Consider the following 19,546-nt stretch of genomic DNA (forward strand, 5'->3'; position numbering starts at 1 on the left):
ACACCGGGTGCGTATTTCTCGCAAGTCACATGTGTGGTCCGTGTGTAATCCGTATTTTTTGCGCACCCATAGACTTGCATTGGTGTACTACGGCCGTAGTACGCTGACAGTCCCAGCATGCTGCGATTGGCACGGAGCGTAGAATACGGATGAGAAATATACGGCTGGTGCGAGGGACTCCATAGAGAATCATTGGTCCGTGTCTAATGCGTGCTTTTAGCGCCTCTCACTCGCCCGTATTCCTCGCCAGTGTGACCCCGGCCTTATCGTTCCACTATTTCAACACCGGTATATTGACACCTTTTTTTTTTTCTTTGTGGTCATTAGATGTGTAGCTGTGTTGTAAATGCAGACGCAGCAGAGAGATCTCTCTAAGTCTCTGGAATGAGCTGTGAATAGCGGTTATCCTGCGTAAGCGCAATCAGTCAGACAGTCTTAGATCTTATACCGTGCCAGTCACTTTCGGGGTACGTACGCTGGCACCTGCGCTCTGGATGGAATTCAGCCCTGACAGGGGTTATACAATGCAATCATTGGCCGCCTATGTGTCCTACAGCCTCTTTGGTAGGTGTTAGCGCAGCTGCGCTCGATTACTAATCTAATTGATGTATAAAAGACACAACTAACAGTCAGTACCCCTGATGAAGCCACAACTGGTGGCGACACGCGGCGGGGCTCAGGACGCTCAGGCTCCACGCCACCTCTGACTCGTAATTTTTATATGACTAATTTAAAGCTGAGCTCAGTATTGTTTGCAGGCGGCTATTGTTAGCCTGTGCTATCTAATTTCAGCATGCCTGATGAATCGTGACAATTTGAGTTATTCTTAGGGAAGTATGCATACCTCTTAGGATGTTGCTAATATCATTGTATTAGGGGGCTACTCAAGCCGGATAGTGTTTTTGGGCTTGTTAGCACGTTTTTTACAGGCGTATTATATTCTCTGCTACCTGGTTCAAATCATCTTTATCTGTATGCACAATACATGCTGTCTTACTGCTGTTTAACTCCTTTGTGACCATTTGTATTTATGATATGTGCTTCATTCATTCTTATGAACTAGTCTTTATGCATAGCCTTTATATTGTGGTCTGCTGTCTATATACACACTTGGTTCTCTATTGAGTTATTTCATATATCTATATTCTCTGCTACAAGGTTTAAATCATCTTTATCTGTATGCACAATACATGCTGTCTTAGTGCTGTTTAACTCCTTTGTGACCATTTGTATTTATGATATGTGCTTCATTCATTCTTATGAACTAGTCTCTATGCATAGCCTTTATATTGTGGTCTGCTGTCTATATACACACTTGGTTCTCTATTGAGTTACTGAATGTGGAGCCATGAGGGTCTGGCTCTATTTTGAGCCTAGATTTTCATGTCACATGTGTGACCAATTTTAATGTTTTTAATGATTGGGTGTCTTGGTTTGTGTCTAAATAAAGATTGTTACAATTTTTGCTAAATCCTATGTTGGGTGATCCCCAGTGTGTGGCCTATATCTTCTCTCTTCTTTGTACATTGGCATCAATCTTGTATAGGTCTGGTTGGATTCCCTTTTATATCTCAGTGGTGCCCCCTTGTGTGTAATTTTAATTTGCATCTTTCCCAGCACACACAGCTCAAGTGAGGTATTCTGCTACATACAGGAGATCTGATCATCGCCTGTACGTAGCAGAGCTGACTGAGTTATGGCCGCTTCTAGTCTCCCATGGAAACTAATGAAGCAGGCCAAAAGTTAAAAAATTTTTTTTAAAAATATTAAAAAAATATAAAAGTTCAAATCCCCCCCCCCCCTTTCGCCCTATTCAAAATAGAACAATAGAAAAATCAAACATACTTAAATTTGGTATTGCAGCATTCAGAATCGCCCGATCTATCAATAAAAAAAGGAATAACCCGATCAGTAGACGGTGTAGTGAGAAAAAAAGTCAAAATGCCAGAATTAAGGTTTTTTGGTCACCGCGACATTGAATTAAAATGCAATAACGGATGATGAAAAGATCGTATCTGCACCAAAATGGGATCAATAAAAACATCAGCTCGGCAATAATAAGCCCTCACCCAACCCGAGATCATGAAAATGGAGCAATGTTTTTTCCCAACAAATCTTGGATTTTTTTTTCACCACTTAAATACAAAAGAACTGAGACATGTTTAGTGTCTATGACCTTGTAATGACCTGGAGAATCATAATGGCAGGGCAGTCTTAGCATTTGGTGAATATGGTAAAAAGAAAATCCAAAAAAAGTTGTGGCGTTACACTTTTTTTTGCAATTTCACCGCACTTGGAATTTTTTCCCATTTTTGAGTACACGATATGGTAAAACCAATGATGTCGTTCCAAAGCACAACTTGTCCAGCAACAAACAAGCCCTCACATGGCCATACTGACGGAAACATAAAAAGTTATGGCTGTGGGAAGAAGGGGAGCGAAAAACAGAAACGCAAAAACGAAAAAGGGCAAGGTCTCTAAGGGGTTAACAAACCCTATTTTTCCTTCCCCATTCTCCTCCTTAACCCTTTCTCCCCTTTATTCTGCCTCTCTCTTTCATGACTTTACATTTCTCTTTTTTGCTGTTGTTTGGTTCTTGTCTGTATTACTGGGTATTTATAATCTGTCTCTCCCCTTTTTCTTTACCCCATTTATGTAAATAAATCCTTAATAAAAGCTACTTTCCCATAAAAGGCGCCCGCTGTGCGCCCAAGGCACGCGGCTGATCTGTGCCGATTTGGGGCTTTTTTCTCTCTAATAAAATCGCAGGTAAAAAAACTGCAGAAACTTTATTAAGTGCAGAATCAAAGCTTTTCTGTCCTCTAAAAAGCGCAATAAAAACACGGCTTCACCTCTGCACCAAGAACGCATCAAATAAGGGGGAGAAGATCGTTATTGGAGATGGTGCGGATCCTGCAGAAAACAAACACCGTATTTCTACAATGTGTGAACACGGCCTTAGGCTAGTTTCACACTAGCGTTTATGAGCGCAGCGACGGCTTGCGCACGGCCGCCGCTAAGCCCCGCCCCTGACACGCCCGCCGGTAGCTCCGCCCACCGGCGCATGACGCTGCATGCGCCCTGCGTCCCCTATCTTTATCACAGGGGGTGCAGGCCGTGCACAGTATGCGTTTGGCGGCGCATGCGCCTTTTTGACGGTGCGCCGACGCAAGCAAACTGCAGCAGGTTGCATTTGGCGCAGGTTGGCGCACTGTCAAAAGGACGCACGCGCCGCCAAACGCATACTGCGCACGGCCTGCGCCCCCTGTGATAAAGATGGGGGACGCAGGGCACGTGCAGCGCCGGTGGGCGGAGCTACCGGCGGGGGCAGGGGCGGGGCTTAGCGGCGGCCGTGCGCAGGCCGTCGCTGCGCTCATAAACGCTAGTGTGTCCCGGATTTGGGTCTACGCCCTGCAGTCTCAGGCGTCTGCTGAATTTCCCTCACTACCAGCGCCCCTCTGACAACTCCTCCTGCTGGGGGAGAAAGCAGTGGTAAATGGCCGCGGATTAGGGTGAGGCCAAAATTTGCTGCTATGCGCGCCGCATGCTCTGTGCCTCTATCTGTGCTTCAAAAGTTGTGAGGTGTGTACAGTTACTTGGTGTAACATTGGTGGATGTGGACCCACTGCACCATCGGCCAGGCTTACCTACACACGCGGCTCCGCTCCGTACACCTCGTACACACGCGGCTCCGCTCCGTACACCTCGTACACACGCGGCTCCGCTCCGTACACCTCGTACACACGCGGCTCCGCTCTGTACACCTCGTACACACGCGGCTCCGCTCCGTACACCTCGTACACACGCGGCTCCGCTCCGTACACCTCGTACACACGCGGCTCCGCTCCGTACACCTCGTACACACGCGGCTCCGCTCCGTACACCTCGTACACACGCGGCTCCGCTCCGTACACCTCGTACACACGCGGCTCCGCTCCGTACACCTCGTACACACGGCTCCGCTTCGTACACACGAGGCTCCGCTCCGTACACCTCGTACACACGCGGCTCCGCTCCGTACACCTCGTACACACGCGGCTCCGCTTCGTACACACGCGGCTCCGCTCCGTACACCTCGTACACACGCGGCTCCGCTCCGTACACCTCGTACACACGCGGCTCCGCTCCGTACACCTCGTACACACGCGGCTCCGCTTCGTACACACGAGGCTCCGCTCCGTACACCTCGTACACCTCGTACACACACGGCTCTGCTACATCCACCCTGTAAACCCCTCCTGACCCCACACATAAACTTCCCCTCATCCAGCACCATGACAACCAGCACAGCAGTCCTGCACACACTGAGGCCCCTGATCATGTGACCCCCTGACTCCTCCCCTCCTGTGACCTCATCACAGGTCCAGTGTGCACAGAGCAGTCATATATGTGGCAGACGCTCCTGGATCTTCTGCTTTCTGGGCTGGTTCCTCCTGTGAGTCCTATTAACCCTTTCGCTCCCTGTCTTCTCCTTTCTGACAGGACAATCTCTGAATTTGGACAGTGTGACAGGAATTTCAGCAATGTGGAAGGAAGAAATGACAATTTTCCTGTTTTCCTCACAGAAATGTGACTTTCCCCCAAATGTATCATTGTCCTAAAGGTGACAGGAGCGCTGAGGCCGCACAGTGCGCCGTGTCTCCTGAGTGCCGATACCCCACAGGCTCGGGAGGGAAGGGGCGCCATTGTGGCTGGGATAGACGGCGGACGCCGTGTGACGTGTGAAGAGCGCTGACACCAGAACAGCAGAGACCCCACAAGTGGCCCCATGTTACCCCCTCCACCTCTGGGGGGCTCATCTAGGGGGAAGGGAGGATTATTAACCCTCAGGGGGTGACAGAATTATGTAACATTGAGCGGAGGAATGAAATGTTCCCACTAAAATGTCGCTCTGTCCCCGAGTCTGTAATTATCACACAGGAGAAGAGGAGAAAACAGAAACCACTTGTTCCACAATTTCCCCCGAGTGCCGATACCCCATAAGGGGCCGGACACTCCTCAGGAGGGAAGGAGCGCCGTCTGACCGGGCAGAGTCTGCTCTTATGGTGTTAGGGGCCATGTCACATTATTAGAGCCCCCAATAAGAGGCGCCATGTTACACCCGCCACCTCTCAATTACTCATCTTTCTCCCAGAATTTTATACCATTGGGCGATGAGGAAAAAATAATTACATTTTACCACAAAAGGCAGTTTTCTCCCCAGAGCAGCCATAGAAGCTGTCAGTGCTGAGAGAGAGACTGGATTGTTACAGCTGCCTGAAGAAGGAGCCGCTGTGCTCTGCAAGCTGCAAACATACTATTATCTGGTTATAAAGGCCTCACTCCTAGAATAGTTATATCATCATTGGGCAGAAAAGTCTTCACATCCATCTTGTAATATAGGAAAGTCTAAGGCCAGAAATAATCCCCATAAATCACTGTACATGGAGACTTTGGGATCAGATCATTTCTGTCCATTGTGATTGTGGAAACAAAAAATCTTTTCTAAAAGCCTCAAACTTCTGTGTGTGACTCAGAGCTGAGATCTAACGTGAGAGAAGATTCCAGTGCGGGGAAGACGGGAAACCTTCATATAGACGGCCGGTGGTGATGGAGGCAGTGACCGACTCTGGCCAAACCTGTCTCTAGAGCCGCAGTAGAAGATGAAGATGTCGTCCTCATCATGAAGGAGTTATTTCTCATGTCGCGTGTAATGAATATCTCCTGCAGTATTGCTAATGCCGATTCCAGGGTCGGTAATGAGACGAGAATTAGCGTTATGGAAGATGAGTCTATGAGGAACGTGTTCAGCTGCCGACTCCGAGGAGGAAACTGCTTGTTGTCTGTGGCCTAAATATATAGGTTTTATTAGTAGATGTCAGGGGAGAAAACTAAACCCTGTAAGATAATAAATCTCATATGTTTCCCTTATTATCTCCAGTAATTGTATTATTACACAGGATTCTTATGATGTTACATCGGATCATCTTCTTCTCATTCAGGTCTCTACAATATCGGATCCTCTCAGTGAAGATCTTCTACAAAAGAGAATTTTCCTGCTTTACCCATCAAGGATGGATATGGACAGAGACAAGATGGCGGAGAGGATATTACACCTCACCCTAGAGATCCTCTTCCGTCTCACTGGAGAGGTGAGAGATTCTGATGACGTCACATTACATCATTCTTATCTATGGGAATAACAGATGGACAGAACTGGAGAGGTGAGGACTCTGGAAATGTCTGTAGTGAGATTTATTAATGTGTCTCTCCATAACCAGGATTACACAGTGGTGAAGAAGACCTCTAGTGATCGCTGTCAGGACCCTGTGTCTGAGGGATGGGGAAGACCCCTGAGCCCAATCACGGGGCCTCCACCTCACCCCCTGATCCATGAGGACATCAATGACCAGAAGATCCTAGAACTCACCTACAAGATGATTGAGCTGCTGACTGGAGAGGTGACACTGCTGGGAATGCTGGGACATTATACAGTAACACTATGAAGGGATCGGGGGGATGACGGTATCATTGTATGTGTCAGGTTCCTATAAGGTGTCAGGATGTCGCTGTCTATTTCTCCATGGAGGAGTGGGAGTATTTAGAAGGACACAGAGATCTGTACAAGAACGTCATAATGGAGGTTCCCCAGCCCCTCACATCTCCAGGTAATAGACAGGACTAAATACACACGGCCTATAATTATCTGTATGCAGAGAATGAATTCAGTCCCTGTATGTGTTTCCTCCAGATCTATCCAGTAAGAGGACAACACCAGAGAGATGTCCCCGTCCTCTTCTTCCACAGGACTGTAACCAAGAAGATCCCAGTGCTCCTCAGGATCATCAGGTAGATGGAGAGAAGGTGTCAGGAGATCTCCCCTATGATGTGTAGACGGCTGTGAAGGTCTTGTGCTCAGTCTTGTTTTATCCCCCAGTATTATATGTTTTATACTTGTGTAATGAGAACGGTGGAGATGGCAGGATTAGAGCTGATCATAGATGGAACTTCTCCATCTGTCTGTGACCTTTTACAATATTTGTTTCAGGATGAAGATCTGACTCATATTATCACTACAGAGACATATGTGAGGGGTGATGAATGGTGTAAAGAGGAGATTCCCACATATGACTACCCAGGTGAGTAGTAACCACTGAATGCAGAGAAGTCACAGATTCCTCTCAGTCACCGGCTGTGGCTGCTTTATCGGTGGTGTAGTCCGGCCGTATTACCATGATCACCATTTTGCCTCTAGACCACAACATTTTCCTCCACCCAAAACTGTTCAAATGACTTTGGGCATTGAAAGCCCTTTTCTATAGAACTTACAACCTGGAGATTCCACCTACCCCCTGGAAGTCAAATGACAGCCTATGCAGAATGCGCTGAAAGGTTAGAAAATCACTTGAAGAAAAATATTATGCTGGGCCTGAAAGAGAAAGCAGAGGGTAATGATGCTGTTGGCTTCCTAGATCCCTGAGATCTTATTGGATGAATTTTCTCTCCCTTCTGTGCTGCTGAATGTCTCATGATCAGGTCCAGTCTTTCTGGTCAAACTTTGCTTTTATGATGTGCAGTGAGGCCAAGTGTGAATTTTTGTACAATAACTAATTTCACTTTATCCCCACTTTTCAATTTGTGTTAAAACTACCGTAGTTTTAGGACTATAAGACGCTTGAGGAAAATGGGGGGGTGCGTCTTATAGTCTGATGTACCGGCTCTGGATGTGGTGGGAAGGTGGTTGAACGGCAGATGGTCACAGGAGGCTGGAGCCGGTGGCTGCGGCTAACTCGTGTTCCCGCTGCTAAAGAGAAATTAATATTCACTGCATTCCACGTCCATGGGCTTGGAGGACAATGAATATTCATTTCTCTTTACTAATAGTGTCTTGATCTGATTACCCCCCCAAACCCGGTCGTATGCATGGCCCCATCCTTATAATTGGCCCACACCCCCATCCCCATCCTGGTATGCATGGCTGTTGTGAACACTTGTGACCTGGCTTCTGAGTTTGGGCTCCCTCTGGTGGTTGCTGCAGGTAATGGAGCTGGTCGGGTTGACAAAAGTCAATCACCTGAAGATGATGATTGGAGGTCAGGTGTTACAGACTGGGAAGATTTAAGTGAGCAACCTTCCCTCAATTGTTGCTGGTGATTTGGCTTCTTCCTGTGCATTTGGAAGTCTGCCTGCCCCCTGCTTGGTCCTGCATCGTTCAGATAAGTCATTTGTTTGCTGGAATCTTTTTGCATTTGATCCAGTTTTTGCCTTTCTCTGATTTCTGCTTTGCGGGTGTTAGTTCAGCCTTGTTCCCTGCGGGGACCTGTGCTGGACCCTGTTGTGAACTCATTTTCTGGTCTACCAGTTGTGAGTTCTCCTTCCGGGCTCCCTCTGGTGGTAACAGGAGATAGTGAGGTTGATTTAATTAGTAGAGATCTGCCACCTGATGATGAGGATAACGATTGGATCTCTGGAATCTCAGACTGGATTTAAGACAGCCGACGCCCTATTCTGGTGCTGGTGATTCCTTCTGGCTTTTCAGGTCTTGGTTTTCAGCTCTGTTCCAGTCATCTCAAGCTAAGTGTTTCTGCTAATGTTCACACTTGATTTTGTTGGTCTATTCAGTTTCTTGTGTGGTCAGCCAGCCCCAGCTGGGGCTGTGCTGAATTTCCACTCTTATTTATCTGTGTTTGCCAATTTGCTTTTTGTCCCTTATTAGATTGGCCTCTTTTTTGCTCTGTCTCAGAATATTTCAGAGTGCTGATATAGTGGGAGAAGTCTAGTGACTTCATGGTTAATTTTGTTATCAGAAGTGTTGGACATTATTTTTGTAGGGTTTTTTGGGCAGATTGCAGACAGTGTCTTTCCTTTCCTGTCCTTTCTAGTTAGTTTGGGCCCCATCGTTTGCTCAGCCTATTTTCCTGCCTGTGTTTGTGTTTTCATCTTGTTTCACTGTCAATACATGTGTGGGGTGTCATGATCTGAATTTGATCTGACAGTTTTAAATTGCACAGGGTGAACTTTTTTTACTTTGGCAAGTGCCAAGTGACTTGACTGTCCCCGGTGGTGGTTAGTGGTATTGCACTTTGGGTTTAATGTGCACATAATTATGGTTCAGGTGTGGGGCTCTATAAATGAGTCTCAGGGTGTGCAATCACTGCTGCTGATATTCATTCATGGATTCTGAGTTGGTGAGAGCCTGGTGGAAGGATGGAGCTGAGGAGGAGTCCTGTGCAGCTTAGCCAGGGGGGAAGCGTGTCAGCTATGGTGTCTGGACGAAGGGCTGGCATGGCGTGGTGGGGTCGCAGTGATGGTGTCAGCGGGAAGTGTCTGCATGGACTGGTGGAGTGGCGACTATGGAGAGTGGCACTCACCATGTGGGACTTGGCTGCTGAGCTGGACTCAAGCATGCTTGACTTCGTGTCAGAAGCTGAACTCATCTTTGGGACTCTGTTACTAAGCAGCAGCAACTGGTGGTGGACTCTGCTCCAAGGCTGCACTAAGGTGAAGGATCCTGTTATGGTGATGGATCCAGGTGGAGGAGAAGATGCACACAGGTGGTGGGCTTTGTTGCTAGGAGCGTACGCAACAGAGCAAAGCTAAGTGGTGTTTCCCCTGTATTGTCTCTTTCCTCATGTGTGTTATTAGTGCAGTGGTGGGATTAGTCTCAGCACCGACCTATTCCCTAGTGAGGGTTTAGGTTGAGGGCGAGCAAGGGGTTAAGGTTCGCGTACGGCGACAGGTGCGGAGCCTGTATAGGGAACGTAAGGAGTGCAGGGACACTGGCTCAGGGGAGCTTAGGAGGTCTCCACGTCCCCCATTCCCTATCGCAGGGCCCACCATTGTTAAAGTTACCCAGGTTCCCCCTTTATTATTTGATTATTGTATAACGTGTAATACCTAAATTCGCCAGGTGGAGGCGGCGTATCCACCTGCACGTTTTATTATTTAAATGCGCCCCACTGGAGGCGGTGTATCCAGGGTCACGTGTGTTATGGGTTCACCTTGCGGTAACCGCTGTGTGCCCAGAGACACGTGACCATGACATGGGGGCTGTCTATTCCTTTGGGGTCTGCTCTGGGTCAGTTAGTTTTCCCCTTTTCTTGCTTTAGGCTTATTTAGTCCTCCGGCTGTGACGAGGCATCTAGATTCATCGTAGGAACACTCCACGGCTGCTGCTAGTTGTGTGGTTAGGATCAGGGGTCTGCAATCTGCATTGTTACCAACCTCTCTGGCTTTCTGTGACTTAGCTTGTTTAGTTTTCCTCCTCGGTGACCCATTCATAACAGGACCCTGTTCCATATGCCACAGCTCATATCAGTGTGTTCAGTATTGCTAATCCCCTGCTATGTCAGTATCTTTTGTTTTGCTTCCAGTTCACACCAGAATTCTGATCTAGTGGGGGACAAGTCGTGTGGCCTCAGTATTTTTGCATATCATACGTGTTGGATTTTTCTTAGGGTTTTTGCATGATTGCAGACAGTATCTTTCCTGTCCTGTTCTATCTAGACAGTTTGGGCCCCATCATTTGCTTACTCTATTTTCTACCTGTGTTTTGTGCCTCATCTTGTCTCATCTGCAATATATGTTCAGGGGCTATCTATTCCTTTGGGGTAATACTCTGGGGCAGTTTAGCTTTCCCCTTTCTTGCTTTAGGCTTAGTTAATTCTTTGACTGTGCTGAGGCATCGTAGGTACATCCCATGGCTAATTCTAGTTGTGTTGTCAGTTTAGGGGTCTGCAATCTGCTTAGTTACCAACCTTTCTGGTTATCTGGTTGCCTAGCCTATTCCCCAGCTATCCTGCTCAGTTACCTAATCATAACACATGGCCCCATTAGAAAACATTAAAAATGCAAACCATTACACTTACCTACCCCGCGCTTCCTCACAGCGTCCTGCTTCGATGATAGCAACTGCTATATGCTTGTAAGCAGCACTTGGCAGAGACATCATGCGCTGCTCACAAGCAGAGCACAGATGCCAGGACTGTGCACTCAAAGGGCAGTGAGTATTCATTGCTCTTCAGTAGCGCGCAGTGTCAGCAACTAGCTTCCTGCTGCTACCGGTGGTCACATGTGCCGCTACTTAAGAGAAATGAATATTCATGAATACGCACTGTTCCCAGCGCTGCTTACAAGCATAAAGCAGTTGCTGGCACCGTAGCAAGAGGCTGCAAGGGAGCACCGGGTAGAAAAGTGTAATGGTTTGTTTTTTTAATGTTTTCTGATAGGGCCATGCATACCAGGATAGGAATGGGGGTGGGGGCCACTTATAAGTATGGGACCCTGCATACCAGGACGAGATGGGGCTGTAGGTTACCAGCAGGTGTGTTGGATGCTGTGACGAGCAGGGGGCAGAGCAAGTGTTAACGGGTGTCTTTTTATAACCAGAGAAAACGATAACAACGCTTTCTCCACGCAGGGAGTTAATATATACAAGATGCACAGAAGTATTGTGCGGACAAATATGTGGAAGTTCAGTATTATGCAGTGACAGCTTGACTTCACCTGTCAACAATGGTAACAACGAAAAAAGAATTGCTAACGACAGGAGAGGAAAAAACGGTAGGGTTCAACTTATCAGACTCTGTCGTCCGAAGGGAGGTGGTTGAAAGATTCCACGATGGCGCCGCAGACGGCGCGTCACATTGAGGAAGCGGTCCTGGATGAACCGGAGGCACTCTCTCTTAGCGGTGAAGAAGAGTCCGGGACCTTTTGGTGGGCTGCTGTGTGTCCAGGTACCGGTGGCTGTTGTTTCGGCGGATGAGGCGGAGGGTTCTGGTATCAAGGCCGCAGCCGCGGATGTAAAGTCAAAGTCTCCGACGGGAGCCGTGAGCTCTACACTGTCTGCTGTCAAGCGTTGCACAGTACGGTCAGCGCTTCCTGCCTGCGGTCACGTAGGGTCGGCGTCCGGCAGCGGGAAGCGGTCACTGGTGCTGTTGCTGGATGTTGGGGGGTGCGCACTCTAGCGCAGTCTGTCGTCAGTAGTGTTACCCACTGGGAGGGAGCAAACTTTCCTCTGCTGCACCTCCTGTCTTTCCGCCAGAAACCCCAGGTTCCGGTGCACCCCCCTTTTTATATCAGACCCGCCCTTTGCAGCAGAGGTCACAGGTCTGTCCCGGTCAGGTTCTCTATCCCCCTGCCACCCTAGTGGCAGTCCCAATGGTTACGGCCCACAGACACTGTTGCCTTTATTGTTCTGGTCCTTCCTCCTACAGGGCCATGCATACCAGGATAGGGCTGATGGGACCATGCATACCAGGATAAGGATGGGGCCATGCATACCAGGATAGGGCTGATGGGACCATGCATACCAGGACGAGATAGGGGACCCTGCATACCAGGATAGGGATGGGACCATGTATACTAGGACAAGATGGGGGCCCTGCATACCAGGATGAGATGGGGGCCCTGCATACCAGGATAGGGATGATGGGGCCATGCATACCAGGATAGAGATGAGGTGGCATGCATACTAGGATTAGATGGGGGGCCCTGCATACCAGGATGGGGATAGGACCATGCATACCAGGATAGGGATGAGGGATACATGCATACCAGGATGGGGATGGGGCCAGTCATACCAGGATAGCGATGAGGGATCCATGCATGCCAGGATAGGGATGAGGTGGCCTTGCATACCAGGGTAGGGATGAGGGGGCCATGTGTATCAGAATGGTTATGAGGGGACCATATATACCAGGATAGGGGATATTAAGTACAGAATTGACCACATTTTTTGCTTCAATTTGTTTTTCCTAATTTTCTCCTCTAAAACCTAGGTGCGTCTTATGGTCCAAAAAATATGGCAAGTGTGAATTTTCTTTACAATAACAGAGTTTCCCTTTAGCCTGAAATTTCAATTTCTTTTAAAAGCAACTAACTTCAAGGAGGATTGTGATAAACTACAGGACAAACATTCCACCTGTGCCATGATGGATCTCTAAGCTGTGCGTGGCTGAGGGCTGTAATATACATTTATTCCCGCCTGCAGGAGATGTGTTGGCTCCAGCCCTGGTTTCATAGATTTACTAAACGTCATGAATTCCATTATGTTTTCCATCCTAAGGAATTCAGATTACTGCACAATCTCTCCTGAAATGGGGGCGCTAATACTTTCTCTACTCTTCCGGTCAGGACTCATAGTGGCTCCAATGGTCCACCATAAATGAGGGCAGCTCCGGTTTAGTGTTCTCCCCTCGTACATACGTTGCTGTTGGGGATATAACATAATTTTTTATTCTACGTCTTTTTTTAACCTGTTCATTCTGTATGATAGTTTGATTGTGGTGGGATTGGCCTTCCTGCCTAATGTGAGTCTGTAACTCCCTGATAGTCTTGAAAAAAATCTCTCCATTGCCTCTTCCAAATGTCTAAGATCTAAATTTAAAGGGAACCTGTCAGCAGGATTGTGCTCAGTAACCTCCAGACACTGTCAGGTCAGCGCCGTTATACCGATTACAATGATACCTGGTGATGAAATCCGTCTTGTGGTTGTTGTTTAATCTGTATTAGTAGTTTTCAGTTAATGAAATTCTCGTGTTCTGGGGTGGGGCTGTGGGTGGGGCTGTGGGCGGGGCTTTATGAGGTGTGCTGATTACATATGCATCTGTATTGGCTTATGACAGGTTACTGACCCCTCACTGACCTGCCCCCATTATTACATAATGCATATAATAATGTTGATATTATTCTTGACAATGCCTATAATATTGTGGCTATTGTGAGGCTTAGAAAATAAAAATTTACAAATGACACTGGCGGCACCTGTCCAGTAGCATCTATCTCTTACTTATAGATGGTACTGCGCAGGTGCTGCCATTTTTCTGGATGTAATTTTTTATGTAAAATAGGGGGCAGGTCACTGAAGGAATTAGTGTCATAAGCCAATACAGATGAATATGTACACAGAGCACCACATAAAGCCCCGCCCACAGCCCAACCCACAGCCACTCCCACAACCCCACCCTGATGCACGAGAATCTCATTAACTGAAAACTACAAATATAGATTCAACAGTAACCTGCCTGCAGCTGCCCAGAAAAGACACGTCTATTAGATGCGCCAATTCCGACGCTTCTCCTGGGTCTTCCCACTTGTCCTGTAGCGGTGGCAAGTGGGGTTCATATTTGTATATTTGTGGAGTTGATGTCACCCTTTTGTTGTCAGGTGACATCAAGCCCACGGCTTGGTTATGGAAAGGTGTCTATCCATTACGAACCCCAAAGTTACATGGTAAATAAAGACACAGCCAGAATAAAGTCTTTTATTAGAAATAAAACAAAACAGTTTTCCTTTTTCAAAAATAACAAACACAGTTATACTCACCAACACCTAAGTGGGAAGAGTCGGGCAAAGCGCCAGAATTGGCGCATCTAATAGATGCCTTTTCTGGGCAGCTGCGGGCTGTTATTTTTAGGCTGGGGGGGTCAATATCCATGGCCCCTTACAAGCCTGAGAATACCAGCCTCCCAGTTGTCAGCTTTAGCAAGGCTGGTTGTCAAAAATGGAGGGCAACGCCACACCGTTTTTTAAATAATTTATTTAAATAATTAAAAAAAACAGTGTGAGGACCCCTCTATTCTTGATAACCAGCCTTGCTGAAGTTGACAGCTGAGGATTGCAGCCCCCAGTTGTGTGTTTTGCCAGACAGGTTATAGAAAATACAGGGGAACCCACGCCGGTATTTTCATTCATTTATTTAGTTATAGCGCAGGCGGTGGGTGAGGAATACTCCAGTCATCCACTCCTGATGTCACTGTACTTAGCAGCAGGTGTAGGTTGATGGGCGTAATAGTCCCAAAAGCCCCCACCTGCTGTCATCATTCTCACTTTAATATAACTCTCATCATTCTCCCCGCCGGCAGAGCAGAGGAGAATGATGAGAGCGTCTTCAGCACCCGCCACCGGGGAACAGCACTTACTGTACCGCTTCTTCCCTGCCGGCCATCCATGTGGTACTGATGCTGTACACGGGTGGCACACGGTTGTCACACATGTGCCACAAGTATTACACACATGGACATCTCCGGTACCGGAAATATCAGGACATTTGAAATTGGCCTTATACACAGTTCTCTATAAATGCCTAATATTTCTTCTTGAAACTCATCTGACAGAAAATATTATTGGAGCTTAGGATAGTATAGATTGTGAAATCTCCGAGACCCATACTCTAATTACACCAGAGAGGTTTCACCACTAGTTACTCATTTATTACTGATGGAGACTGGAGTTTGATCATCTCAGTAGTTCCTAATCAGGCCCCATTATTAATATCTGACGTGTGTCACTTTATGTGGTGGTAAGTTTGGAATTATTCACAAAGGATAATAGGAAACAAATGGATCTTACAAATTATTTTCCAGCTTCGCACTATACCCTACATACGGTTGTACACTACTGTCTGGGCACATGGCAGTGTTCAGAAGGGAAGGAGCGCCATTTAGCTATTTGAATGCAGATCTTGCTGGAATAGTTTGCAGACACAATGTATTGGGAGCACTGTTCATGGTCACCTGGCAGCTCAAAAGATGTCCACCATGAACATGCTTGGCGCTATCTTCTCTGCTTTCCATATCCCAAGGATTGCCTTGCTCACCGCCCTATAACACCCTTACATGGAATCTGGACATACACTGGGACCCCAAGGCTTGGACCATGGTGTCACCTGCTATTCTGTGGTGTTAGATGGCGAGAAGAATAGTCAGGTAGCTGGGTCAGAACCAGAAGGACAGAATACAGAATCAGAAGACACAAGAGTAGTCAGTAAATGGGCCACGGTCACAGCAGGAAACAAATACGCAAGCTGAGCACAGAGGACTGAACCAGAGGAGAACAGCGCTGTATCTGGCAGATTCCGGCCATGTGCTTTGCGCTTTAGTAGGGTGTGGTACTTTCCAATTGGCTGAAGTATGGAGCAGATTACTCCAGCTGGACAGCAGGAACAGATCCCAGATGAGATTGGACACACCATATGCAGAAACCCTAATGTAACTAAATGACAGAAAACCAGAATAGTAGAAATCCCCATAAAGTGATTCCATTTTATAAATTAATTCACTGAGGGTTATAATCCTTAGGAGGAGTGAACATTTTGGCTCCACAGCCACTTTCTGGGAATTAACATGCAGTGGATGTTGGAGAGTGAAAATTACACATTTGTCATTTTCTTACCCAGCACATAGTGCCCAGATTGTTCTCCAGGAGACACCGCAAATTAAGTGGGTTCTTCTCACTATAGTATTGCTATACAGGGATACTAAATGTTGTTTGCGCACACTGCAAGACTCCGAAGTGAGAGCGGATTTTGCTGGATTGGTTTATAGAAACCTTGTTGCTTTTCAACAGCCTTTGAGCCACTAATAGTGCGGGAACCTCTGTTTTTCCATTGACAGATGATGGACCTGAGTGGGGACTTGTTTTTGTGAGATGAGAATTGGTATTATTTTCACCTACATAACATTGATTTTTTTTTTTTTATTTGATATTTGGGAGGTGGAATAAACAAACAGTTGAACACCACACACTACTGGTTCATCCAACAAGGTTTTCTATTAGACTGTGAACTGTCATTGTCTTGGTAAATAATTAAAGCTTTTACATAAACTGTCCATAAAAATGGCAAGCTAAGTATAAATGTTCAAAATTATAAAACTCAAGGATATTTTATTAATAAATAATAATTGTTTTTTATCTTAGCAGATGACTGTACCAGGAGATCAGAGGGACAGCTGACATCTTCAACTTTTAAATCTGATGATCTTGAGATCCTACAAGATACAACTGAATTGATTGCTGTTACTCCAGATATATCATCATCCATTCACAGCAAAGATCTGTTATCTGATCCTATGAAACAGGTCACATCTTCTGATTCAATACCGACTACTAAAGAAAATCAAAGTCACAAAAGAGACATTAAAAAACAAACTGCTCCTAAAGCAAAGAAGTCATTTTCATGTTCAGAATGTGGGAAATATTTTACATGGAAATCACGTTTTGTTACTCACCTGAGAATTCACACAGGGGAGAAGCCTTTTTCATGTTCAGAATGTGGCAAAAATTTTGCACAGAAATCATATTTTGTTAGACACCAGAGAACTCACACAGGGGAGAAGCCTTTTTCCTGTTCAGAATGTGGGAAATGTTTTGAACGTAAATCAAATTTTGTTAGACACCAGAGAGCTCACACAGGGGAGAAGCCTTTTTCCTGTTCAGAATGTGGGAAATGTTTTAGGAATAAATCAGATTGTGTTATGCACCAGAGAACTCACACTGGGGAGAAACCTTTTTCATGTTCAGAATGTGGGAGATGTTTTGCACATAAATCATATTTTGTTACCCACCAAAGAACTCACACAGGGGAGAAACTCTTTTCCTGTTTAGAATGTGGGAAATATTTTGCACAGAAATCACAGTTTGTTACCCACCAGAGAACTCACACAGGGGAGAAGCCTTTTTCCTGTTCAGAATGTGGGAAATGTTTTGCACAGAAATTACAGCTTGTTACCCACCAGAGAACTCACACCGGGGAGAAGCCTTTTTCCTGTTCAGAATGTGGGAAATGTTTTAATAATAAATCATATTGTGTTCAGCACCAGAGAACTCACACAGGAGAGAAGGCTTTTTCTTGTTTAGAATGTGGGAAATTTTTTGCGCAGAAATCAAGTTTTGTTATCCACCAGCGAACTCACACAGGGGAGAAGCCTTTTTCCTGTTCAGAATGTGGGAAATGTTTTAACAAGAAATCAGATTTTGTTAAGCACCAGAGAATCCACACAGGAGAGAAGCCTTTTTCATGTTTAGAATGTGGGAAATGTTTTGCACAGAAATCAAATTTTGTTACCCACCAGAGAACTCACACAGGGGAGAAGCCTTTTTCCTGTTCAGAATGTGGGAAATGTTTTAATAATAAATCATATTGTGTTCAGCACCAGAGAATCCACACAGGAGAGAAGCCTTTTTCATGTTTAGAATGTGGGAAATGTTTTGCGCAGAAATCAAATTTTGTTTCCCACCAGAGAACTCACACAAGGGAGAAACCTTTTTCATGTTCAGAATGTGGAAAATGTTTAAGCAATAAATCAGATTGTGATAAGCACCAGAGAAGTCACACAGGGGAGAAGCCTTCTTCCTCTTCAGAATGTGGGAAATATTTTAACCAGAAAGTGCTTCTTGATCGCCATCAGAGCAGTTCCGCAGAGGAGAGGCCATTTTCATTTTCTTAATGTGGGAAATATTTTACTTGGAAATCAACTGTTAAAAAACATCAGAGACGTCACAATGGGAAGACGACTTTTTCATGTTCATAATGTTGGAATAGTTTTAACCAAAATTGAATCTTCTTAAATGGTTTGTCTCTTGTCATTCCTAATGTTTGCTGACAAAAGAATAAAACTCAACCTTATTAATTCCAAATTTAAAACTATACCCATAATTCACCCCCTGAAGATTCGTCGGAAAGTGACTGATATAAAAAACATATATTCCACATCTCAGTATATAGGGTGAGGTGACGTTTACACACTCACTCTCCAAGCCTCTCATTTCTACGGGTTTCATCGTCCTCGCCAAAGACGACTCATGAAGAGACTATTTAATATTGACCTATATTCAAGCGAGACTAAACGAAAAAAACTTAAATCATGTATCATGTTATTCGAAACAGTCAGAACACTAGCCACATATTGGCAGATCCCAGACCTCAAACTATATACTTCGGAAGTTTATAATCCACTCCAGTGTCAGGAATAGATAGTATGAATTTGAATTTACCAAATGGCTGCAATGAAACAATTTAAACATTTAAAGGGGTCTGAATACTTTCCATACCCACTGTATCAGTAAAAATAACTCCTCTTTATTAGGTAAAGTATAAAAGAATTGCACCATTTTCCGATACCCGTCGCGTCTCCATTTTTCATGATCTCGGGTTGGGTGAAAGTCTATTTTTTGTGTGCCGAGCTGACGTTATTAATGGAGACCATTTTGGTGCAGATACGATCTTTTGGTGATCCTTTATTGCATTTTAATGCAATGTTGCGGCAACCAAAAAAAGTAATCCTGGCATTTTGACATTTTTCTCGTTACACCATTTAGCGATCGGGTTAATTCTTTTTTTATAGTGATAGATCGGGCGATTCTGAACGCGGCTACAACAAATGTGTGTATGTGTGATTTTTTTTATTGCTTTATTTTGAAATTGGCAAAAGGGGGGGTAATTTGAAATTTCATATTTTTTAAAATATTTTTAAAAACATTTTTTTTTCTACTTTTGGCATTGTGAAGACATACAGCATTGTATCTTAATTAACCAGATGACTATTTTTTTAGCAAACAAAGAATAACAGAATGTTATCTGTATGTTGGCTTTAAATTTAAATATTGATTTCTGGTTGGTCAAGAAAACACTTTTGCTTGTGTAAGCCTGGAATATTGACTTTTTTGTGCGCTTATCCTTGATCACTAGTGATCTTTGCCGATATGTTAATTATGCATTGGGTTATGGAGCCAGTTTGTTGACTTCTAAAGCAGAGAGGGAAAAACTATGCAAGTAGTTTAACCCCTT

At 45.4% G+C, this 19,546-nt stretch overlaps 2 protein-coding genes across 2 annotated transcripts in view; both read left to right on the forward strand.

The window, feature by feature from the left end:
- Positions 1 to 362: 362 nt before the first annotated feature.
- Positions 363 to 19,546, forward strand: part of LOC141082412 (oocyte zinc finger protein XlCOF29-like) — a 264,186-nt gene continuing 245,002 nt past the window's right edge. Inside the window, exons 1-2 of the mRNA XM_073566352.1 lie at positions 363 to 710; positions 5,982 to 6,131. Of these exons, the coding sequence (XP_073422453.1) occupies positions 6,054 to 6,131 (78 nt within the window). The 5' untranslated portion in view covers positions 363 to 710; positions 5,982 to 6,053. The remainder of the gene's footprint in view (positions 711 to 5,981; positions 6,132 to 19,546) is intronic.
- Positions 6,736 to 18,403, forward strand: LOC141082259 (uncharacterized). Its single transcript, XM_073566197.1, has 3 exons — positions 6,736 to 6,828; positions 7,028 to 7,118; positions 16,681 to 18,403. The coding sequence occupies exon 3, from the start codon at positions 16,830 to 16,832 to the stop codon at positions 18,204 to 18,206; it is 1,377 nt and encodes a 458-aa protein (XP_073422298.1). The 5' UTR covers positions 6,736 to 6,828; positions 7,028 to 7,118; positions 16,681 to 16,829; the 3' UTR covers positions 18,207 to 18,403.

The sequence above is a fragment of the Dendrobates tinctorius genome, unplaced genomic scaffold (assembly GCF_039654945.1).
Source record: "Dendrobates tinctorius isolate UK_male_01 unplaced genomic scaffold, ASM3965494v1 ptg000017l, whole genome shotgun sequence".
NCBI lineage: Eukaryota > Metazoa > Chordata > Amphibia > Anura > Dendrobatidae > Dendrobates > Dendrobates tinctorius.

Coding starts and splice junctions, on each gene's coding strand:
- LOC141082259 (XM_073566197.1), top strand. CDS start 16,830: ATGAAACAGGTCACATCTTCTGATTCAATACCGACTACTAAAGAAAAT.